Source organism: Scyliorhinus torazame, chromosome 16 (genome assembly GCF_047496885.1).
Source record: "Scyliorhinus torazame isolate Kashiwa2021f chromosome 16, sScyTor2.1, whole genome shotgun sequence".
In the NCBI taxonomy this organism is placed as follows: Eukaryota; Metazoa; Chordata; class Chondrichthyes; order Carcharhiniformes; family Scyliorhinidae; genus Scyliorhinus; species Scyliorhinus torazame.
Window position 1 is genome coordinate 38,499,543 of NC_092722.1, and position 25,514 is coordinate 38,525,056.

At 43.0% G+C, this 25,514-nt stretch overlaps 1 protein-coding gene across 1 annotated transcript; it reads left to right on the forward strand.

Moving 5' to 3' along the window:
* The first annotated feature begins 2,396 nt into the window (after positions 1-2,396).
* LOC140392747 (adaptin ear-binding coat-associated protein 2-like) lies at positions 2,397-25,233 on the forward strand. Its single transcript, XM_072478323.1, has 8 exons — positions 2,397-2,570; positions 13,910-14,010; positions 14,910-15,014; positions 18,840-18,921; positions 19,605-19,713; positions 21,137-21,293; positions 22,044-22,140; positions 24,274-25,233. The coding sequence occupies exons 1-8, from the start codon at positions 2,479-2,481 to the stop codon at positions 24,320-24,322; spliced, it is 792 nt and encodes a 263-aa protein (XP_072334424.1). The 5' UTR covers positions 2,397-2,478; the 3' UTR covers positions 24,323-25,233.
* The last annotated feature ends 281 nt before the right edge of the window (positions 25,234-25,514 follow it).

Below are 25,514 nucleotides of genomic sequence, written 5' to 3' on the forward strand. Positions count from 1 at the left end.
TACTATGGAGCAATATTCAAACAAAAATTTACTCCAAGCCACAGAGCTATTAGGACAGGTGATATTTGGGCAAAGATGTTTTCAAGGAGTGTTTTAAAGAAGGGAGCGGTGAAAGGGGTTCAGGCCTAAATAATCCATTCTGTGGGAAATGCACAATGTATTTCGTAGCATCTACCTAGTTGGCATGGTATAAAGCCATAACACTGGGTGGAATTTTATCTCTTATTTTTGATTAGTGTCAACTTGGGTGGGAAAAGTGTTGTGCAGCCCACTGGCTCCGCTGTTGCTCCAACCCCCTTCTGGGGGTGGGGGTGCTTAACTGTTTGCTGGTAAATATATGGTAATGGAGTTCCTGACACATGGCGAGAGCCCCATTCCGCTGTTGCTGAGGTGTGGGGACAATGGGAAATCCCACTGGTATAAAAGCTGTGTGGGAGCTCCTGTTAGGTTCTCTGTCCCCACTGGCTTTCCCGCCTGCTGAAAACGGTGGCTGTAAATCCCAGCCACTTGCCATTCAGATGATTAAACTGATGGTGACATTTCAATATTGGATAGAATAGCTCAATAGCTTTACTAAGGGAGGGTTAGGATGAAAATCAGTTTACTTTCTCTAAATGGATGATAATTTCAGGACAATTCATTATTAAAATGTATCTAGCTTTGATCTTTGTATATTAGAGAAGCTAATGAAATGTATGAATACTCCTAGCCTATTTACTGCATTAAAATGTGAATCATTAATGAGAATCAACTAAGCATTGATGAATAACTTGCATTTATATAGTGCCTTTTTAATACAGTAGGACCAAAGGGTGAATGGACCAAATTGACAAGGAGCCACAAGAGGCAATAGAAGATGATGAAAAATTTGGTCAAGGATCTGCTTTGAGGGAAAGAGTTGTAAAGGGAAGCTGCTAATAGAAGAAATGGAGGGTAGATGGTATAGGGTTGTTCATATTTGGAATTCTCTCTTCCCGCCCCCCCCCCCCAGCCCCTCCCCCTGTGCAAGTGGAGGTTGGGTCATTGGATATATTCAAGACTTCTCAAGGAAATCGTGGGTTATTGTGGCAGACAGGAAAGGGGAGTTGAGGTCACATCAGATCAATCATATTGACTGTCGAAGTAGGTTTGAGGGGCCAAATGGCCTATTCCTGTGTCTTGGGGTCAAGAGCCCTGCGTTGGAGGAATGCAGAGCACTGAGACAGCAGAAGGAAACTAACAAATGTTAAATGATATGTGATGAAAAAGAAATGTTTCTCCCAACTCTACACTAATACATAGGAATCACTGTAAGGCTGGCTGTCGTCAATTGTGCCACCACGCCTGAGATGATGGCAGGGGTGAAACTAAGATCAAGAAAGTGGTTTGCCTAGGACTAGACTAATCCATTACACTTCAGGTGTACTGACTGTGATGTCCCTAAATGCAGGATCTTCAACTGCCAAATTTGTGAGATCCACTAACTCCGAACAGAAATTGAACTTGGAATATTCTTGCTCATATGACATGACACATTGGCACTCGCCTTTTGGATGTGTTCATTTATTTTCAACTTTGCAGTAATTGTAAAAGATTCACTTTCGCTTTAGCAATTTTCTGCCCTGCTCAATAGGATGAGATTGCAAGCATTTTACCAGTAGATAGTGGAGCATGTCATTATTAGCATAGTACTGACGAGTACTTATTGATGTTTGAGTTAATGTGGCCCACTTCAGCAGAAAAATCTCGGCTGACACTGGGGAGTGCTGCACTACTGAAAGTGCCATCTTTTGGATGAGACGTTAAACTAAAGCCCTGTCTGCTCTCTCAGGTGGCCATTGGGTGTTATTACATAAATGTTCGTCTATGTAACAGATTTCATGCTTGGTAATTAAATGTCTTTAATTTGGTGGGCTTTAATGTGTAATTGGACAGTACTTGTGCACAAATTACATAGTGTGTCTGAGGTATATATCCACCTCCAGTAAAACATTTTAAAAGATGCTATGTTTCCTTAATTTTGTAAGGGAAGCGACTTTAATTTTCTGATACTTTTTCCTCCACCTTGTAGTTGGACTTGAAGAAAGTTCTGTATTATTGTTCTGTGGGTCTTGAAGTTGATGGTCGAATTAAAAAAATATCCGCATCTGTTATTTATTGTGAGGTTATCTTGCTCCTGCTAATGTATGTCTACTACATCTCTTATAACCGGAGACAGATCAATTTCCTAATGTGAGAAGCGTACAAGACATCATTTTACACATTCGCTTGGGAGCTTTTGGTCTGGACACACGCAACCACATCTCTTCTCGCAGGAGCCGCGGGAAACTGAGATCGAGCCTCCTCCAGTATCCCGTGATGCCGCGGGAGCCAATGACGGCCGGGCGTCCTCCAAGAGCCCGTGATGCAGCGGGCGGCGCCTCCTCCAATATCCCGTGATGCCCCGCGATTGTTGGGTGCGTCTGCATTGGGTCCTCCGGTGGTGCGGCGGGCAGTAAGATGGCGGAAAGTGACTATGAGTCGGTGCTCTGTGTGAAGCCGGAGATTCACGTTTACAGGATCCCGCCGAGGGCAACGAACCGAGGCTACAGGTACGGCGGGGCTGCGCGGGAGAGGCGGACTGACATCAGGCATTGGTGATGAACCCCGGTCGAAGTGATAGTGGAAGTTTCCGATGAAGGAAGTGTACCCGAGTAAGAGTTTGACTGAGGGAGGCGAGAGATAGCAGAATAACGTCAAGATCGGGGAATGAGGGAAAAGATAGATGGAAAACGGGGGGGGAGTTGTAGAGGACCTCAAGGGATCCTCATGGGAGTGTGATATGTGTACAGTCCCGAGGGGGCGAAAGGACTGACCTGCCCTGGAATCTGGAACATTGACAATGAGGAGAATATTATCACTTTGAACATTGCTGCCGTAATCACATTGAATGGTTCGTGAACAATGTTGTTAATTACGTAGCTGAAGTCGTCGTCGCCGGGCTCAACTCGACGATGATGTCTACTCCAGGGTCGCCAGATTCTGCCGTGGGTCTTCGAGTGGCTCAAAGGGCCGATTGTCGATCCGCAGATCTTCGGGTACATGAGGCAGGATGTCCCACGAGATAGTGTGATGCAGGAGTGCAGGTTTTGCTTCATTTTCTTCCCTGCTCTGTCTCGGCTCTGACAGCTGTTACAATGAGGCTGGTTTGGCACAGTGGGCTAAACAGCTGGCTTGTAATGCAGAACAACGCCAGCAGCGCGGGTTCAATTTCCGTACCGGCCTCCCCCAACAGGCGCCAGAATGTGGCGACTATCGGCTTTTCACAGTAACCATTGAAGCCTTCTTGTGACAATAAGCGATTATTATTAGTGCCTCCCTTTTGCGAAAATATCCACAGTACCACAAAACGTTGCTGTATAAGATATGGGTCTTAAAGGTGTTCATATTCTCCTGTTGTTTTAGTCATTGTTAAAGTAACATTACTAAGATTCTGACCATTAGTTAGAAATGATCTATTTGTTGATCACTAAGAATGGCAAATTCAGAATCATGACCAGCCAAAGAATATGGAAGGACCCTGTGAATAAACCAAAATGATATCCAGCCTGGGTCATTGGGATCAATCTGTTGTGTTTGGAATGATGTGGACAGATACTTTGGGTTATGTGCCCCTTACTCAAGGTTCGCCTTGAAACTCTTGTTTTGTCTTTTTTTAAATATTTAATCATGTCCAATTCTTTTTTCCCCTATTAAGGGGCAATTTAGTGTGGCCAATCCACCTACCCTGCACATCTTTGGGTTGTGGGGGTGGCAGACACGGGGAGAATGTGCAAACTCCACATGGACAGTGACCCAGGGGTGTGTTCGAACCCCGCTCCTCTGCTCACTGAGGCAACAGTGCTAGCCACCGTGCCGCCCTGAAACTCTTATTAAATTTGTTTTGGTGCCTGAACTATTTGTGTTGAATTATTGCTGCAGGAGTGACATTGAATAGTTAAGTTTTATGCCACAGAAGTCCAAAACTGAGGTGCTATTGTGAATAGGGTAACGAACAACGTGCAGACAGTATTGAGAAACTGGCAGAATGGAACATGTATTGATGACATCTTTATGATCTGCCTGCTTGTTAAAACAGCCTGCATTTTCCCAATTGCATGTAAAAATACTGACCTATTTTACCTGTGCTAATAAATTCAATGGCTATCACATCTCAACAGTTTATATTGTAAGCATTCAACAGTTAATTGAATTGAAGTACACACAACCAGATATACTCTTAGACTGTCAGGTTTCTGGCAAGAAACTACCTCCATATACTGGCAATAATCATTGGTTGTTTAACCCCAACATTTTCCAGTAATAGTAATGACCGGCATGGACTCCATCTGTGCTATAAATGACTGCCTGACTGTTTCAGAAATGTTGTGTTAGTTAAAAGGAAAAAAATCTCATCAGGGCACTAGAAATAGGTGTGGTACAAGAGTTGAAAAATGCTGTAAAGGGAGATGGGACTGATTGGTTTAGGGGAAACTTAGACAGCAGCATAATAGGAACAGTAGATGGAGGTAGCTGTTGCCAGGTTAGTAGGCCAGTGCAGAATTTACTGGATTGGAGGAGTGCTTGTGCTCTAAAGAGTGATAATACCTTTTCTTGTTTAAAAAGCAGTTGGTGAACCCAGAAACTTACCTTGATCTTGTTGAGTGTGGTGCTTGGAGGAAATGTTTCACATTGTCATACAGGATGCTACTACTATAGAATCTGGATTTTGAACTTTGTGCAAAGTCCCACTGGTGTCAAGTTCAGAAAGCGTTCAATAATCACTCGGAACATAGGGTGTGCACCAGGAAACGGCTCAGTACAAGTGTAAGAATGGGGTTTGGATTCAGACTGCATGTGTTAACAACTATAACGTGCATTTATTTTCTACCTTTTTAACACAAGCACCCCGAGCGAGGTGCTTCACAGCAATATTGTCAAACCAAATTTGACACCAGGCACTGAATGGGATATTAGGGCACCCCGTGTTTGTGTGGGTTTCGCCCCCACAACCCAAAGATGTGCAGGGTAGGTGGGTTGACCACGCTAAATTGCCCCTTAATTGGAAAAAAATAAATTGGGTACTCTAAATTTATTTTAAAACAGAAGTCAGAATTGGAGGTGCACAGATATCCCAGAGGGTTGTAGGACTGGAAGTGGTGAGGAGAGGCCATGGAGGCATTTGAAAGAAAGGATGAATTTTTAAAAATCGAGCTGTTGCTCAACTGTGACCCATTTTAGGTCAGTGAGCACAGGGGGGGTGGGTATACAGGACTTGGTATGAGTTAGGATACGGGCTGTAGAATTTTATGTGAGCTTCAGTTTACAAAGAGAACAAAGAAAAGTACAGCGCAGGAACAGGCCCTTCGGCCCTCCAAGTCTGTGCTGATCATGATGCTCTAACTTTAAAAAAATATCTGCACTTACTCGATCCCATTTCCCTCTTTTCTCCCTATTCATGTACCCATTCAGATGCCTCTTAAATGTTGCTTCCACCATATCCTCTTGCAGCGCATTCCAGGCACCTACCACTCTCTGCACGTCTCCCTTAAACTTTCCCCCTCTCACCTTAGTCCCTTGTAATTGACACCTCCACCCTTGGAAAATGCCTCTGACTATCCAGCCTGTCTATGCCTCTCATAATTTTGCGGAGGGTGTAAAATGGAAGGGCAGCTCGGAGTGTCTTGAAATAGTCACGGTTGTGAAAACCTGCGAAGAAACTCCTATTTTGATGCAAATACTGTGTTTGACTTGTTTTGCCAAGTGACCTGCTACTGAGGAATCTGATCCTCCAAGCCTCAGTAGATAAAGTTTCCAATGAAATGAGGATTCTCTCTATAGAATTGCTCCACAATAGCACAACAAACCTACCAACTTCCACACAGCATGCTATGTTTTTCAGAATAGGTCTGTCATGGAGTAATTTAACAGCATGGATTCCAATAAAACACAGGGTCTGGAATTGATTGCATTTTAGGAAGTCAGTGCCAGAGACTTGGGATTTGAAAATCCCAGTTAGACTCTGCGAGTTTTATTTGTAAGCTTTGTGTGGCTGAAAACATTTACTGAATTGCACGCTATCTAATTGCATGTGTGTGAAATGCTTGGTGAGAATTAACCGAACAGGCAAATTGCACTATACGTCCACTTTTATAGGGAAACAGAATTTTTGCCATGCTGAAATTAAATGTCAGTTACTGCCTTCATTCCTGTATTTCTGTCAATTGGGAATACATTGGGGAAGTAGTCTGGGCAACTACAAACTGGATATTCTAATATGTTATTGTGATGAGACTTCAAACCTCTCTTGCATTAATCCCTCACACTATGCTTCTGCTTCCCCATCTCCATTGCTGACATCATTATGCCTTCAGTTGGGCTCAGGCCACTGATCCTCCCAGCTGGGGAATGTTGCTGGGTGAGAAAAATACTATGGACAAAAAAACATAGTCTCAAAAATTTATAAAGCGATTGGTTTATACATGGCAAATATTATATAATGTGCAGAATCCCATTAGTTTTGTACAAATCGAAAGTGACAGTTGTCAGCTAAATCCACAGACGGTTTGCCACACCAGCTGGTTAACATCATGCTGTTGATCCCTCTGTGTGAAACCACAGAGCATATGTTTCTGGGAACATGAGAGATGGCCAGACTGTGCCATCGTTGCTGCTGCTGGACATGTACTGTTAGTGTTTTCCTTTGTTTCAATTCTGTTTATCATTCAAACTGTTGCATCAATCCTTTCTTCATGTAATTGCTCCATTGTTGATTCAATGGTGTCTCTATGATACAGTATGTCTTGACTCCAATAATGTGATAGGGGTTTGTCCAACGTCCAGTTTAAGTGACCTGCTCAATCCTTTGATTAAATGTTGGAAAGGTCAGAACCATTTTTTAAAAGCTGATTCTCGTCTTTTCCCTGATCACTGTCTTTGTTCAACTAGACTGCGCACAACTTGGCAGCTTATTCAACAGTGAGCTTACTTCCAACCCCTTCATTCGAAAAAATGTCTGCTAGTATTTTAGTAAAATTTCCCCTGTCATCACCCTTGCCTCTGTGCAAAATCATTGTGCCCACTCTTCAGCATATATCCTTTGGCTCTGCATCTATTTGTGGCTATTGTGCCGCTGTGAAGCGTTTTGGAATGATTTATTTTTAAAAATAAATTTAGTGTGTCCAAATATTTATTTTCCAATTGGGCAATTTGGCATCACCAATTCACCCACCCTGCACATATTTTTGGGGTTGTGGAGCTGAGACCCATGCACACACGGGGAGAATGTGCAAACTTCACTCTGACATGGACAGTGACCCGGTGCAGGGATCGAACCCGGGTCCTCATTGCTCTGAGGCAGTCGTGCTAACCACTGCACCACCTTGCTGCCCTTGGAATGATGTTCTATATTAAAGGAGTTACATAAATGTAAATTGTTGTGCTTCCCTAATGTCCTTGTGTGTGCAGAGATCTCTGGATAACAATCAGGAGCGAGAACCTTGGCTGGTTTCATTTCTCCCTCTCCAGTCGAATTTGGAGATGTTGGGGTTAATTGCAATGCCACAGCCAGGATGCTAACCCTAGTCCGTATGGTTCGGTATCACACTTGCAGTGTCTGTTTACTGGGTGGTGTAGAGGTTATGCTATTAGACACTTTGTTTTCGTAAAGGATGTTGACGTGGCAAATTTATTTGCTGAATCTAGAATACCAAATATATTATGGAATTATTTGCTGACGTGGTTTTACCAAGAAAGATGAAATCCGTCTGAACCAAGCTGGAGGTGCGTGCCAACTGTTTCACATGAGCAGAGAACTGTGATCTAGAGGAAGAATTGGAACAAATGCAGGAAGGAAACATCTAACAAGAAGTAGAGTGTGCAAGCAATTTGTAAACTCCGGAACAGAACAAGATAATCCATAACAATTTAATGAAAAAATCAATTTAAAAATATTAGTTATAAATAATTGAGCATAGTTTTTTTTTAAATTCCAATTAAGGGGCAATTTAGCAAGGCCAAGCCACCTACCCTGCACATCTTTGGGTTGTGGGGGTGGGATCATGCAGACATGGAAAGAATGTGCAAACTCTACATAGACAGTGACCCAGGGCCATGATCGAACCCAGGTCCTCGGTGACGTGAGGCAGCAGTACTAACCTGTGCACCACCGTGGCGCCCCATAATTGGCATAGTTAACATCAATAATAATACGTGACACAGACTGGAAGCTGTGTGAAACAATTCCTTATTCTGTTCGAGGGTGCAGAACGGTGATATTGAAACAGGAAATGTCCATTCAAACCCAAAGCTTGTTCTGCAATTCAATTAGAACATGCCTGAAGAATCACAGTAACTAAGCATTTACCGTTGACATTTTTTGATGATTTCACCACTGGTTCAATTGATTGATTCAGTCTCCAGGATAGAAGTGAGCCATACAGACCACAGAAATTCCAGGTTCTCTTCTTCCTCTTAGGCAGTCCCTCAGGATTGAGGATGACTTGCTTCCACTCTAGTTCCTTGAGTTCTGAAATGGCTGGTAGTCCAACACGTGGACTGCCGCATGCGGGGCAGGTGCTGCTTGGTTGCTCAAAAAGATTGGTTGTTGGGAGGTTTGTGTGTTCACTCCAAAATCACCTCTAGTGTCTCCGACAAAGTCTCTGTGTTTGGTGTCTTCCTGAATGAAGCTTTTGGTCATTCACAGACCAGGGACACCCATGAGCTAACCTTGACATTTCAGCAATACTTTGAGAACATCCCTAAAGCACTTCTGTTGTCTTCCTTGGAGTCTCCTGAAGTGACTGAGTTCCAAGTGTAGCAGTTACATTAGGAGTCTGCTGTCTGTCATACAAATGCCATGTCCTGCCCAGCAGAGCTGGTTTTGAGTGATTAGCAATTTGGATATGTTGGCTTGGGAGAGGACACTGCTGTTGGACTGCCTTTCTTGCTGCCAGATTTGGAGAATCTTGCATTCTTCTCTGGGTTTGAGGTGCCTGCTGTAGGTTGTCTGCGTCTCCTGAAGCATATATTGGAGAGATGGGGGGGGGGGCACTTTTATTGATCACCGCCAATGTGGAAGTTAGGTATGTTATAATTGGATGGGAAAGGAGAAATCAGCCAAACTTCCTGCTCCTGATTATAATCCACTCATTCTTCCTTTCTGTACACATGATGATTAGGCTTGGTTCTCCTTCATTACAGTTAAATAACTGGTTCAGGTTCATGCATGAAGAGTGAAGGCCCAATCAGTCTCCTGGAGGGCATCTTGAAAGGATCACTGTCTTCAGGAGAGATTTTAATAAAAATTATGCAGCTCAACATTGCAATGCATTGAACCAAAGTCAGCATCCTCACGAGCTGTGAATAGAGATTTTTTGACAAGGTGCAGGAATTACCCGTCTGTGTATTGGTTTTTAAAAATAAATTTAGGGGCAATTAAGGGGCAATTTAGCGTGGCCAATCCACCTACCTGCACATCTCTGGGATGTGGGGGTGAGACCCAGGCAGACACGGGGAGAATGTGCTTACACCACACGGACAGTGACCCGGGGCCGGGATCGAACCCGGGGCCTCCACGCCGTGGGGCAACAGTGCTAACCACCATGCCGCCCGGAGTGATATTGGTTTTTAATAGCTGCAAATACTAAAAGAAAAGAAAAAAAGCACCGTTCATTCCCTCAGGATATACTGGAGCACAGACAGTGAAGTACGGTTCAAGTGTAGTCATCCAAATGACAGTATCTCCAACAGTGCAGCACTTCCTCTACTGCACTGGAATGTCAGTCCAGATTTTGAGTACAATTCTTTGGAATGGGTCTTTTTTTTAACAACTTAATCATTCTGTAAAGGGCAACCATAGATTGGGGGGGGGGGGGGGTGGTTTGAAGTGTAACTAAAGGTTAAAGAGCAACCAAGGTAAACTATACAGGGTCTGTGATCTGTCAAATAGGATATGCACATTGGGCCATGGATTCCTGGGCTACAAAAATCAGGTACTACCTGGAATCTACGAAGGTGTTCTAAACAAAACAGTTGCACGCCACTGTTCCGTGTAACACACTCCACCCTAGATTCTCCCTTGGAGCATGATTGGATTCCTGTAACAAAAGTCCTTCATTGGGGCTGCTGTTGGTCAGAAAAATTACATCCCTGGATGGAGAAAGATGGTGGAGAATGTGCATGAACAGCCTGTACAGGAAACCCCTGTGAAATAGATGGAGTAGTTTCCTTGCGATAGCTGAAGTTGTAGAGCACCTGAATGAGGTTTTGACACCTCACGCCAGTGAGAAACTTCACCCAACCGAGTGCAAATCGGGTAGGATCTCTCCAAAAACCTCTTGACACAGTTCAGGTGCAGCACCTGGACATCACTGTTCGGGCGACATAAACTTTTACTCCGCTACCATTCATTATGCCATGCTTCTGCCTGGGCCCTCTGTTCCATATGTTGCTCAGGCTAGCTACACAGAGGTATTGATTGTGGCATGGCTGCTGAGCAAAACTAGCCATTTCTTTTGACAGAAAAGATTCTTCTGGATGTTATCACCACATGAGGCTATATGTGCACCATACAACTTGGCGAAAAGGAACTGCTGATCATAGCTTCATTATCTGGCAAAAGAAAATCATAACCAGCATGCATCACTTGAAGATCTTTCATCTTGAGATATTTCTGCAGAGTGAAGGCAAAGAGTCTCAACCTGGGAACAGAGGCACCAGTACCTGACTCCAAATAGGGAACCCAGAACCCCAGTAGAAATCCAATGCTTCCATTTATCCGAGAAGAAATTGGTGAGCTTGCTCTGAATCTTGGTGGTGAACTTAATGGGAATCAAGTGACTAAACAGTATCATAGCATAGCGTCCATTGGTTAGTTTTAAGACCTGTGATCAACCCAATCTCTGGAGAGGGACATGAACCCACCGCCTTCTGACTCCGAGGTGAGAGTGCTACCCACTGATCACAGCTGAAACACAAATACTCAGATTAAGCAATTAGAATGTAATGATTCATCTTAATATTTTGCATTTCTTTTGATAATTTTTATTTCAATGTGGGCTGATTGTGCTAGTATGGGAGAAATGTCTATATTAATGGAATCTCTGATTAGTTTGAAATGTGGAGCTTCTGCTTGATGGCAAAAGGAGGAAGAGAAACCGAAAGCCATTGTGTTGGGTCATGTTTCATTATATCCTGTTTGCCTCTGGAGGGAATTGTGTCTTGGCTTTTAAGTGTCTTTGTACTCCACAATTTTGTGTGCGGAATACAGAACTGAGCGTAGATAGGAGTACAATCAAATTGTTTAACAGTGCAAGCTCCTGAAAATTAATCAACCTGGCACACTGCCAAACCTCCTTATGTTTCCGTCTTTGTCTTCAGTAACCGAAGCACACAAATCCATGGGTCCTAAGAAAATGACCCGAACTGCATTGTTTGGAGAAGCCACAATGGGATTTTTCAAACTCTATTATACACGTTTCATAAGACATTGAGCCAAACATGAATCACAAGGTCCCAGGTTTGATCCTGATCATTGCTTAGTGCTCTGATCGGGGTCAAGGCAGCAATTTGACATCCCTAGCTCTACGAAGCCAGGATTTCTGATTAGTATCTAATGAAGGTTCCTGGAAAATGCACCCATGTGGACATTTGAGAAAGGGTGGGTGAAACTTGGCTGTTATGCCCTTCATTGTTGGAATAAACTGGCAATGTTATTTAGAATTGTATATGAATAATGACCACTTTTCTGAGATATTTGGAGACTGCCAGGGCTTGTGGCACAGGGTGCAGCAATCAATCAGTGTCTCAAGATCATAAGTATGCAATCATGGAGGATGTTCACACTGGAAAGTTCAAACTTTTCCTGCGTTTTGCTCTGGATGATCACATCAAGTACTTGAAGTTATTCTTAAACAAGTTTTGGGCGGGAGAAACATTGTAATGTGAATTGACCTCCAACAGAAACCATAGTGTTGTTTAAGATCGTGGACTACATAATGGAATGCTGAAGTGTTCAGATATAGGCCTGTCAATAATTCAATGCACAGTGTCACAACACCCTGGGCTAGTGCGTGGTCAGTTCCAGCATCACTTGACCCGGAGTCACAACAAGTGAAATTAGACTTTATTTTAAAATACCCAAGGTCCTTTGTTGAACCCAATAAACTACAGTCACTGGGTTTGTAATTTTAAAACACAAGCAACCTTTATTATCTGGTACGGCCGCATTTGGAGTATTGCGTACAGTTCTGGTCACCGCATTATAGGAAGGACGTGGAGGCTTTGGAGCGGGTGCAGAGGAGATTTACATCCTGGAGGGAAAATCTTATGAGGAAAGGCTGATGGACTTGAGGTTGTTTTCGTTGGAGAGAAGAAGGTTAAGAGGAGACTTAATAGAGGCATACAAAATGATCAGGGGGTTGGATAGGGTGGACAGTGAGAGCCTTCTCCCGCGGATGGATATGGCTGGCACGAGGGGACATAACTTTAAACTGAGGGGTAATAGATATAGGACAGAGGTCAGAGGTAGGTTCTTTACGCAAAGAGTAGTGAGGCCGTGGAATGCCCTACCTGCTACAGTAGTGAACTCGCCAACATTGAGGGCATTTAAAAGTTTATTGGATAAACATATGGATGATAATGGCATAGTGTAGGTTAGATGGCTTTTGTTTCGGTGCAACATCGTGGGCCGAAGGGCCTGTACTGCGCTGTATTGTTCTATGTTCTATGTACAGTATAATAATTAAACGGACCAAAAATATAACAGACTATCTACTACCCCTTTCTAAACCACCCCCATTCCGAACTCGCCCCACTCTATACAGACAAACAGAGGGTAAAGGGTGGTGGAAATGGAAATAAAATATTGCTAAGAATAAAAGGATAAGGAACTTTGCTGCACTGGGATGACTTCCAGTCAATGTCTTTCTGAAGTTCAGGCTTTTGTTTTGGTACTTCTTCCTTCTAGGTTTTATTTGGCAAGGTGGTCTACTTTCTCTACAGACTCGATATTATTTCAGGTTTACAACAAAGGATGTGCCAGACACTCTGCTTTCAGAACAATAGAGCAGTTCTTTCACTTCAGCAAGGAGAGAGAGAGTTCCTTTCACTTCCACGGTCTAAACACTTGCTTCTGAGTTCTCTCAGAAAACATCACACAGGAATCAATCACTAACCGTTGTCAGGCAGAACACTGTCCCTGGCCAACCCGGTTAACCAATCAAACTGATTCCCTCCAAAGCTGGTTCCTAAGATCCACTCAGTGCCAAAAAGTCTGGCTTCTCCTTTACAAATATAAAGCCTGGGAACACAATGTTCTGGCAAGCAGGCCGTCTCAACTTTGAATCTTCTGCTTAAAGGCACTTCTGATTATGGATCCACGGACCAAGTAATAAATTAAAAGAAATGGGAGCAAACAAAATAACTAGGAAGGACTCATACATACCTCTTCCTTAGAGGGATGAAATGTCATTGCAAGGACGTTTCATCACAAGTTATGCGACACATATCCATTATATCTGGGCCAGTCTAACTGTTTTGAAAACTCACGTTATGTGGTGGGAGAAAGTTATGATGTGCTTTTATTACTAACTCCATCCTAAGTTCACCCTGAGTAGTGGTGCAGGTATTCGCCTCAGCTTATTGCCTAGTACTCAAACATGCAAAAGAATAACAATTTACATTTATGTTAAAGTTCCAAAAAAATTCAGTTGTCGAGAGATAAACCTACGAGTGCACTTGTGTGCCAGAAATGCGAAGGGCTGACTAATGTGAATGCATTACCACTGAATGTGATTGGAGTTGATGATATCTGCCATTCAATGTATGTTGGGGTACACGGTAGCACTGATGTGCAGAGGGTGTTTTGTTTCTAAGTAACTTTGTTGTAAGACTGTCCCGTTTTCCTGCTTAGAGCTGCAGATTGGAAGTTGGACCAACCTGACTGGACCGGGAGACTCCGGATAACAGCCAAAGGAAATATTGCCTACATTAAGTTGGAAGACAGGATTTCAGGTATTCGCTGCAACTCAGACATTCAAATTGCCATGAGATGATCAGTGTTCAGTTCAGAGAGCCCAGTTAAAACTTTGAACCCTCTGCAGAAAACCTTCTCCCACCACCCTAAAAAGAAATAAGTATTATACTGTTCAGGCCAAACGGAGCACCCTGTTCATGCTACATTCAGGAAGGTAAGCTCAATAAAGGTGTGCGCACTCAGTCGATATCAAATTATTTGAATAGGCAGCAGAGACTGACTGTCACCATGATTTAAACATGCAGCAAGGGAGCATCGTGCTTCCTATTGTAATACTTGTTCCATAATATCTTCAAATAAAATGGTAGCGCCCATGTTCCTGACATCAAAATATTTTTTATATTGCAATTATTAAAGTTGCCTGGCCTAACAGTATGGGAAAGTACTTGTTTCCTGATGGGTGCGTTTTGATAACGTGTGTTTAGCAATCTCTGTGGTGAACATCGGAGGCCGCACTAACCACTGTAGAAAATTGACTTGAGAGTGACACCAGTTGTTGCTGAGATGCTGGTTGAAATGGTGTTTAACCTTGTATTAAAAACAGAAAATGTTGGAAAAACTCAGCAAGTCTGGCAGCATCTGTGGAGAGAGAAACAGAGTTAACTTTTCATGTCTTCTTCAGAGCTGAAGAGAGGTAGAAATGTGTTTTTTTTAATGTTGTTATACTCTCCATCAGTATAAAAGCCAACACATTTCTCCCTCTCATCAGTTCTGAAGGACAATCATAAGGACTCAAAACCTTAACTCTGTTTCTCTCTCCACAGATGCTGCCAGACTAGCTACATTTTCCCAGCATTTTCAGTTTTTGTTGCAGATTTCCAGCATCTGTGGCATTTTGCTTTTATTTTAACCTTGTTTTGGCTTGTTTTCTCCTCAGGAGAGTTGTTTGCTCAGTCCCCAGTGGACCAGTTTCCAGGGATTGCAGTGGAAAGTGTTGTCGATTCAAGCAGATACTTTGTAATTCGCATAGAAGATGGAAATGGTAATTTTACCGGGGGGTTATTCAGGCCTGGTATCTGAAGCTCTTAGCTCTTTAGCATTTCACTAATGTACTAAAGGACATGGATTTTTGCATGATTTTGGCATTCAAGGTAACTTGTGAATGTTTTTGTTGCATTATGTGGCTTAAGCTGCTGAAGATGATTCATGGCATCTTCAGCAACATATCAATTAATTTATTCTTCTATCTTCCTATATAAGGTGGTCTGTATTATGACTTGTGATTACATGTGGGAAATCACACAATAAACAATATAAAGAGCTCAAGCATAAAATAATGAATTTATATTGCGCCTTATTGAATGCCTGAGCATCGCTGAATGGTTCACACAAATTGCTTTCTTTCCTGATGTGCACCAACATTCCCCCTAATTTCAATAACAACAACTTGTATTTATATTACCTTTAAAGTAATATTGCTTCCTAGGGCATTTAAAAATCCTCCACTTGGGACAGCACGGCGGCGCAATGGTTAGCACTGGACCAGGGTTCAATCTCGGGCCTGGATCACTGTCCGTGTGGAATTTGCACATGCTTTCCATGTCTGCGTGGGTCTAATCCCCACAATCCAAAAGATGTGCAGGATAGATGGATTGGCTGTGCTAAATTGCCCCTTAATTGGGGGAGAAAAAAAAGAATTGAGTACACTAAATTTTTTGTAAAACCTCCACATTGTGGTGCTTATTTGTTGTACCGCACAGCCTCTTCTAAATCACCGGGAGTCTGCACAAACCTGCATATTAAAGGGTTTTGCCAATTTGACCCTGATGTAGCTCGTTTGCAATTGCGCACTCCTGCAGCTATTTGTATGTGAAGACGGTAACAGTTTTGCACATCCCTCAAATAGTAAGATTGGTTAATCTGATTTGGCTCTTGGTTGGCAGGAGTTTGCTGCACATTTTGGAATAGTGCCATGGGTTCCTTAATGTCCACCTGAATGGGCAGAAAGGACCTCGACTTAATATATCAACTGAAGGGTGGTTTCTACAGTACTGCAGCCCTACCTTATCCTAGGACGTGTGCTCAAGACCTGGAGTGAGATACAAACCCGTAATAATAATCTTTATTAGTATCACAAGTAGGCTTACATTAACATTGCAAGTTACTGTGAAACTTCAAAGGGAGGAGAAAAATAATATATTAATAGTGCTGAGCACTGCTGCCTCATAGCACCAGGGACATTGGTTCAATTCTGGCCTTGGGTGATTTTCTGTGTGGAGTTTGCATGTTCTCCCCATGTCTGTGTGCGTTTCCTCCAGGTGCTCCGGTTTCCTCAATCCAAAGGTATGCGGGTTAGGTGGATTGGCCATGCTAAATTGCCCTTTAGTGCCCAGGTTAGGTGGGGTTACGGGGATAGAGCAAGGGAGTGGGCCTTTTGGGTGCTCTTTTGGAGGTTAGCTGCAGACTTGATGTGCCTCCTTCTGCACTATGGGGATTCTATAATTCTATGATTCTGATGGAAATTTTAAGCTAGATTGTAGGTTGTAATTTTAAAGCATTGTAAGCAAAGCTTTCACTGTTACTTTACTTTGAGTAATGGACGTGAGAGGGCAAACAAGATAACTTCACATTTCCCTCCTTTTCCCAGATATCAGAGAATAGTGAATAGACCTGCATACACTAGTTCTGTTTTTCCCTTCCCTAGCTTTGGGGCACTGAGGCCAATTGTGTTCCTATTACCACCACACCCCCTCTTCCCTTGCAGACAAAGATCAACAGATTTGGTGCCCAAAAGTGATCTAACCTGTGGATAGTTACAGCAGGTAACTTTACCCTCAAAGCAGATGGGAACCCAATGTGTAACTAGGTTAGGGCAATTTAAATTTGTGAAATTTGCAGCCCCCGTGCACATATATAAAATATGAAAATTAAATACTGAGCTATTGTTAATTACACAACCTGTATCTGCATATACACTTCAATTTGTATTGTATAACTGGTGACCTCCCCAAAACAGCAAGCTCCAGGTTTATATCAGCAAGCTCCTACAGTTGGATGATCTAATCAAGATATTTAAAATGATTAAGGAATTAAGTCGGTTGATATATAGAAACTTTCCTCTGATGAGTGAATCCAGATTAAGAGAACATAATCATACAATTAGTGCTAGGCCAAAAAGAAGTGAAATCAGGAACTACTTTCTCGCAAGGTGGTGGGAATCTGAATTCTCAAACTCTGGTTCAATTAATCAGGAGCAAAGGCATGTAATTGAAGTTGAAAGTACTGATCAGCTATGATCTAATTAAAAGCGGAAATAGACTGGAGGGGCTGGGTAGAACATAGAACATTACAGGCCCTTCGGCCCTCGATGTTGCGCCGACCTGTGAAACCACTCTAAAGCCCATTTACAATATTCCCTTATCGTCCCTATGTCTATCCAATGACCATTTGAATGCCCTTAGTGTTGGCGAGTCCACTACTGTTACAGGCAGGGCATTCCACGCCCTTACTACTCTCTGAGTAAAGAACCTACCTCTGACATCTGTCTTATATCTATCTGCCCTCAATTTAAAGCTATGTCCCCTCGTGCTAGACATCACCATCCGAGGAAGAAGGCTCTCACTGTCCACCCTATCCAATCCTCTGATCATCTTGTATGCCTCAATTAAGCCACATCTTAACCTTCTCTCTAACGAAAACAGCCTCAAGTCCCTCAGCCTTTCCTCATAAGATCTTCCCTCCATACCAGGCAACATTCTGGTAAATCTCCTCTGCACCCTTTCCAATGCTTCCACACCCTTCCTATAATGCGGCGACCAGAATTGCACGCAATACTCCAAATGCGGCCGCACCAGAGTTTTGTACAGCTGCAACATGACCTCCTGGCTCCGAAACTCAATCCCTCTACCAATAAAAGCTAACACACCGTATGCCTTCTTAACAACCCTCTCAACCTGGGTGGCAACTTTCAGGGATCTATGTACATGGACACCGAGATCTCTCTGCTCATCCACACTGCCAAGAATCTTACCATTAGCCCAGTACTCTGTCTTCTTGTTATTCCTTCCAAAATGAATCACCTCACACTTTTCTGCATTAAACTTCATTTGCCACCTCTCAGCCCAGCGCTGCAGCTTATCTATGTCCCTCTGTAACTTGTAACATCCGTCCGCACTGTCCACAACTCCACCGACTTTAGTATCCTCTGCAAATTTACTCCCCCCATCCTTTTACGCCCTCCTCCAGGTCATTTATAAAAATGACAAACAGCAGCTGCCCCAAAACAGATCCTTGTGGTACACCACTAGTAACTGGACTCCAGTCTGAACATTTCCCATCAACCACCACCCTTTGTCTTCTTCCAGCTAGCCAATTTCTGATCCAAACTGCTAAATCACCCTGAATCCCATGCCTCCGTATTTTCTGCAGTAGCCTACTGTGGGGAAACTTATCAAACGCTTTACTGAAATCCATATACACCACATCAACTGCTTTACCCGCATCCACCTGTTTGGTCACCTTCTCAAATAACTCAATAAGGTTTGTGAGGCACGACCTACCCTTCACAAAACCGTGTTGACTATCTCTAATCAAATTATTCCTTTCCAGATGATTATACATCCTATCTCTTATAAACCTTTCCAAGATTTTGCCCACAACAGAAGTAAGGCTCACTGGTCTATAGTTACCGGGGTTGTCTCTACTCCCCGTGTTGAATGGGATGGCTCTCTGTAGTCTCTTATGAGTGGTACTTTAATATTGTATCTTGATCACATTGATAAGTCCACTCTACTGGCTGGAAAGAGGATGCGTAAAATGTGAAATTGTAAATAATGTATCGTTTGACAAAAGCTGTTTCATTTTCCAGGGCGACGAGCATTCATCGGCATTGGATTTGTTGACCGGGGTGACGCTTTTGATTTTAATGTTGGTCTCCAGGATCACTTCAAGTGAGTTGCTTGGCATCGTAGTCCTGACAACTTCTGAACAGATGGTTCGAATGTCTAGATCAAGGAATTGCAAGTCCTGTCTAGGTCCATGGAGCAAATTGCCATAATATATTCTTAATCACTAAAGAAAGATCATATTCCCATGTTTCAACTTTAATGGCAGAAACTACAGCACTCTTATGGTTCCGTTTTGGAATCTTGAAAAGTACTTATAGATCAACACTTGGGCGCCCTGGAACACATTTTGTGTCTCAACTCACTGATGAAGGCACTGGAATATATTTTGTGTCTCAAGTCACTGATTAAGGCAATGTAACTAAATAAATATCCTGATTTCTTTTTCTTATTTTTGTTTAAGATCTAATTTTTATGGGCAGCACGGTGGTGCAGTGGTTAGCACTGCTGCCTCACGGCGCCGAGGTCCCAGGTTCGATCTCGACTCTGGGTCACTGTCCGTGTGGAGTTTGCACATTCTCCCCATGTTTGCGTGAGTTTCGCCCCCACAACCCAAAGATGTGCAGGGTAGGTGGATTGGCCACGCTAAATTGCCCCTTAATTGGAAATAATGAATTGGGTACTCTAAATTTATTTTTTAAAAGATCTAATTTTTATTGTAAATTCTGGTTTACAGAACTTCAACTATTCGCAATCAAAAGGCTGCATTTTTTTTGTTTGTTTTGTAGATGGGTTAAGCAACAGAGTGAACTCGCCAAACAAGCTCAGAATCCAGACTCCGGACCCAAGTTGGACTTGGGATTTAAAGAGGGACAGACCATCAAGCTAAGCATTGGGGTGAGGCACAGCAGAAGCATCTATTATTTAAAATAAGACAAAATTATGTGACCAGAGGGTGGCACGGTGGTGCAGTGGTTAGCACTGCTGTATCACAACTCTAAGGGCCCAGGTTCGATCCTGGCCCTGGGTCACTCTCTGTGTGGAGTTTGCACATTCTCCCCGAGTCTGTGTGGGTCTCACCCCCACAACAAGATGTGCAGGATAGGTGGATGGTCCATGCTAATTTGCCCCTTAATTGGAAAAAACATGAATTGGGTACTATAAATTTAAAAACAATTATGTGTCCAGTGGTCAAAAATTTAAACAGCATAAAATAAATTTAAATTGGAAAGGAGAAGGAACTTCTTAGCACAAAATATGATAAATGTATGGGATACCTCACGGCGTCGAGGTCCCAGGTTCGATCCCGGCTCTGGGACACTGCCCATGTGGAGTTTGCACATTCTCCCTGTGTTTGCGTGGGTTTCGCCCCCACAACCCAAAGATGTCCAGGTTAGGTGGATTGGCCACACTAAATTGTCCCTTAATTGGAAAAAATGAATTGGGTACTCAATGTTTTTTAAAAAATGTATTGGATACCAGGCCTGCCGCATTTTAGTATACGGAACAAACTTGGATATTGGAGAGGTGGGGCTTCAGTAAGGAGAGTCCAAGAAATGGTGAAGGTGGGAAGTCTGAGTCTTGAAGTGATGCATTTCAGTGAGACAATAAGAATAGGGTGGGACGATCCTTCAGTGGGAGTGTTTGTGTGGGGGGGGGACAGGTTCGTTTTGGTGAAAAATGTGGTATGGAGGGGCAGATTAGAAAACTCGTGCAGCAAGGAACTGTGGTTTTAACACAAGTAAGAACTTTGGTATGCACAAATTATGTCACAGTAATATGATAGGGCAGAGAGTTTTGTAAGTAGAATTCTGACAAAATATTTCTGTGGTACGGTTGGCGATAGCTGCGAGTATAAAATGTGCAACAATATGGTCTGTTTTCACTTGAGGTGAGAATGGGGGTGAGGAGCAGATGCACACCTCATAAAAGCTTTCAATAAATAAGGAACGTACTAGATTCAATACCTTGTCCGTGCTGAGTTAACTCCCCATTAACTGCTGTTAATGGGGATATCAATAGAGGTGCTACACTGACCTTGAGCTAAGTAAAAGAAACGTTAATCAGCGATCCTGATTACTGTTCAAAGATATTTCTGGAAAGTACATACATCAATGTCAATGAGGACAGAATTGGACAAATAGTCTACATTGCTTGTAAGAGCCAAAAGAGACATCTGGCAACCATGGGACAATACTGCAGTTTAAGCCAGCATTTGCTTGCAGGGTGAAGGGGAAAAATTGTAACTTGCCATCTTTCATGTTTGTTGTTTGTTTATGTAATTTTAGCTTAATCAAAACCATTTCCAACACATTTTCAGAATGTACGGAAGAAGGAAAATTCATCAACTAAGCCTCGTTTACCAGGTACTGGAATAGGCCTACTCCCACCACCTCCAGGGGCTAAAATGCCACTCCTGCTCCCACCACCAGGGTCACAGGGCATGATGCAACAGCCTACGCAGACATCTTCCACAGGTATAGTACTCCAGCAGAAAAATGAGAGTTTCACTGTGGTCTTGTTAACCGGTATCCTAGATGGGGGCCAGTTTAGCTCAGTTGGCTAGACAGCTGGTTTCGTGATGCAGAGCGAGGCCAGCAGCATGGATTCAATTCCCGTACTGGCTAAGGTTATTCATGAAGTCCCAGGCTTCTCAGCCTTGCCCCTTGCCTGAGGTGTGGTGATCCTCGGGTTAAATCCCCACCAGTCGGCTCTCCCCTTCAAAGGGGAAAGCAGCCTGTGGTCATCTTCGGACTATGGCGACTTTAACTTTAACCTGGATGATACTCATTTTCTCTCTGGGTAAAATAATCTGAAAGGGAAAGACCTGGATATTTCATGCTGGGTTATGTTCACTTGAAGGTATAATCTGAGTAGCTGTAATTGACCTCTGAATTTATACACAGCTAGAATTGCTTAGATTTGTCTATTTAGATCACTTCCTCAAAGAGATTGCTTGAGCATTAGCTTTAAAGAAATAACCCAGGTTCAGCGCAGTTCTGTATTAGCAATTGAACATTACAGATGCATTAAAGTCTATAATTGTAGTGCTTATATTCAGAAGGTGGAGACAGTTGTGTTGCAAATGCCCAATTTGCAATTTGGTTAGTTTTGCAATCGTGGTCTTGTTGGACTCATCCTGATCTCTTTGGTGTGCACTGCCTCTGCGAATACAGATTTCATGGATTAGCTGGTTCATTTATTAATTTGCTCTATAATTTCTGCAGAAATACTAGGAGACTTTGATGCCCCAAAACCATCTCCCGCTTTGGCTTCTCATACTACTGCAACTGATGTGTGGGGAGACTTTGCAACGGCAACCAGGTTTGTGACATTTCCACTTTAAACCTTATATCAGTACAGATAAAATGGTTAAAAACAAATTCTATTAATTCCCTGTTTAGAACCCTTTTTTGTTCTGGAGCAGTTTTCAAATAAGGGAATCTTTTCACATAGGGCTTCCAGCCACAAGCTCAATTTTCAGTTTAGTTGGTAAATCTCAAGGGACTGATTGGACTGCTCCTGTTATTTATATATCTATGTTCCGGTCTGTCTTGGTGGACAATCAAATATTTCAACTTCTGGTGAGTGGTGACTCATCCGCTTAACCTCTGATGATGGGACAAAGATGCATTCCCAGTCTCTGTTAGTGGAACGGGAATGATTCCCTGGTTGTCCTGATGGGAAAGGGACCAGCTTCTGGCCTCTACCAGTGGGGTAGGATCTTTCTGCTACTGTACCCCGGCTTGGGTGTTCCTGCAGCCGCTCTGGACTATACCAGTTGTAACTCCAGCCAGAGCTGAGCTTCCAACTTTCCTGGGACATTCCTTGATGTCGGGATTCTGGGCCCGGTAGCGATCTAGGTCTCCAGGTCTGGTGCTCAGTCCTCCAATTTTCTGCATCCGTGTATCCACCAGTGAGCAGCATGTTGCCAGGGCTGAGGTGCAGTAACTTATCGACCATTTCCCACTCTCTACGACCAAGCGAACAGACAGACGATCCTTGTGTCTGACGGGCTCTGCTCAAAGGTTAACCTAAAATTTACAGGTTAGGAATGTAACCCACCCTTATTGCATTTTTTATTATGGAAAAATCACTTATGTAGGGCGTATTTTTATTTGGAGTGTGTTTTTTCAGGAACACTGTCATACTATGTGAGGGAGAGGTGTATAGAATGCGCATAATGTTTGCAAAATCAAAACAACTATGGTTGTGTTTATTTAGTGCATGATATAACCAGCAGTTACCACGGGTTTTACATTAAATAATTAATGAGGTAATTGATGGGGAGTCAGGATACAATACTGGTAGAGAACCATTCTAGAATGCTAATAGACCTGTTACTGTGTCAGTGTGAGTCAAAGCTGTTAGACCAACCTATTTTTATTAAATTCATTATTTACATTTTTTAACATTACATTTAAAGTATCCAACTCATTTTCTTTTTCCAATGAAGGGGCAATTTAGAGTGGCCAATCCACCTATCCTGCACATCTTTGGGTTGTGGGGGTGAGACCCACGCAGACACGGAGACAATGTGCAAACTCCACACGGACAGTGCCCTGGGGCTGGGATCGAACCCGCGTCCTCGGCGCCGTGAGGCTGCAATGCCAGCCACCGTGCCGCCCTCTTATTTACATTTTTGTTGCACTTTTCGAAAGGTTTTACACATTGTGCTAAAGAGCTACTGAAAGCTTTTGAAAATCAATTGAGGGAGTTGAAAGATTAGGCAAAACTTTTGTTTCTAAAAGACAGGGGACATGCACAATAGGGGTGAATCTTTACTTCTCTAAAGATCTGGATCGATTATATTAAAGAAGGGGGAAAGGTTTCAAAGAAAAATTAACAGTGTGATTTTGAAATTTTTGTTGGTGGTTTAAGAAGTGCAGGTTAAGTGCACCTAACCTGCACATATTTGGGTTGTGGGGACAAAACCCACGCAAACACGGGGAGAATATGCAAAATCCACACGGACAGTGACCCAGAGCCGGGATCTAACCTGGGATCTCAGTGCCGTGAGGCAGCAATGCTAACCACTGCGCCACCGTGCTGCCCATTTTTCAGGATTCTGATGTTGAATGAGTTGTTTGGATTTTGTCCTTTCACTCTGGAACCTGGTCTGAACCTATCCCAGACTTGAGATGAAAGTTTTCTTTGCCACTGGGACAGTACAGGAATTGACACCGTCATAAGTTTACTAAAGGGGCCGCATGGTGGCACGGTGCCTCACGGCACTGGGGATCCGGGTTCAATCCTATCCGGGTCATTGACTGTGTGGCGGTTACAAATTCTCCCTGTGTCTGCGTGGGTCTAACCCCCATAACCCAAAGATGTGCAGGGTAGGTGGATTGGCCAAGCTAAATTGCCCCTTAATTGGAATTTTTTAAAAAAATGTTTACGTTTATTTAAATTTGCACAAAATACCTTCTGATAATTTTTAACTTTCTTGTTCTGCAGCTCTTCTACAAACCAAGTCGCCCAGAGCACCAATTGGGTTCAGTTTTGACATGGGGCACCCTTCTCCTTGTTGAGACCATGATTGACACTTCTTTTTTGAATGGATTATTGGAGATGGAAGTAACTGGGAGTTCGTGGTGCCAGAGCAAACTGGATTCTGGACGCTCAGGCTGCCGCCTTGGAATTTTCATTTCCATTAATAGTGCATCTCTACCAAAACATCAGTCCCATCCTTGTAACCACGGTGTTCGCAAGAGCCCATGTAGAGGTGCTTTTGCTTCAAAAGTGATTGGACTCCCATTTCATAAAAGGCCGATGGGACACAAATGTATATCAAAAAGGAGTTACCAAGTTTTTGAATTTTTTTTTTTATACGAGAGTTGTGTGTAATTATGGTCCTAACTCTGAAGCGTTCCGTAAACACATCACATCGTTTCACACAAGCACTGTGTTCAGTAGATTTCCATTCCATGTGTGATAATCGTCCATTGTAACAGCTAGTGGGGTGAGGGGGGGTGGGTACTGTGAAGATCTGATTTGTACTTAAAGAACAAAGCACTATGATTCACTGAAGTCCTGTAGAATCACACGAGGAAACAGGCGTGCATCATGTTCCTTCCAAGTGGTGGATTTGTAATCAGTGACTGATTGATCTGGGTGGTGATGGACGTAATATATGGCAGCCGAAGACTAGGCCTCTAAATACTATTTGCTTTTCTTTTCCACAATATTTGTCTGCTTTGGCCAGTTTCGGGCTGACCTGTGAACTATTTGTGTCTGTAAATAAGAGTTTGTCTATTTCAGTATTTATACAGATTGGAGGGAAGAAATCCTGCAATCTGCAATTGGGCGGGGGGGGGGGGGGGGGAGGGGGAGTTGGAAATCGGGAGCTGTTTATGTTAACTCTGGGTTAAAATCAGGGAATTTCTTTGTTCTAAATAAAAATGTCTATTGAAATTATTTCTATTTGGGAATGTTTGAGTTTTTCTGCTGTTCCAGTATGCCTCATCAGCTACTACTGAAGCTCGGCTGCTGTTACATTGATAAACATGGTAGCTGATTTGCACATGTGTGGATTCCACAAGGAGGAACGAGTTTGATGACCAACAACTTTTTTTTTGGACTGTTTGGTTGCGGGAAGGAACGTTGGCCAGGACGTCTGGCGAGCTCCATGTTCCTCGTCGGATGGCATCATGGGACCTTTTGGGCCCGGTGGAATAGCAAGCTCCAGAAGGCTGCAC

What these genes read in the sequence shown, in the direction of transcription:
- LOC140392747 (XM_072478323.1), top strand. Translation starts at nt 2,479, where the DNA reads ATGGCGGAAAGTGACTATGAGTCGGTGCTCTGTGTGAAGCCGGAGATT. An exon ending in GCAACGAACCGAGGCTACAG is followed by an intron (nt 2,571 to 13,909) that starts GTACGGCGGGGC and finishes TTTCCTGCTTAG; the next exon opens with AGCTGCAGATTGGAAGTTGG. An exon ending in CCATCAAGCTAAGCATTGGG is followed by an intron (nt 19,714 to 21,136) that starts GTGAGGCACAGC and finishes ACACATTTTCAG; the next exon opens with AATGTACGGAAGAAGGAAAA.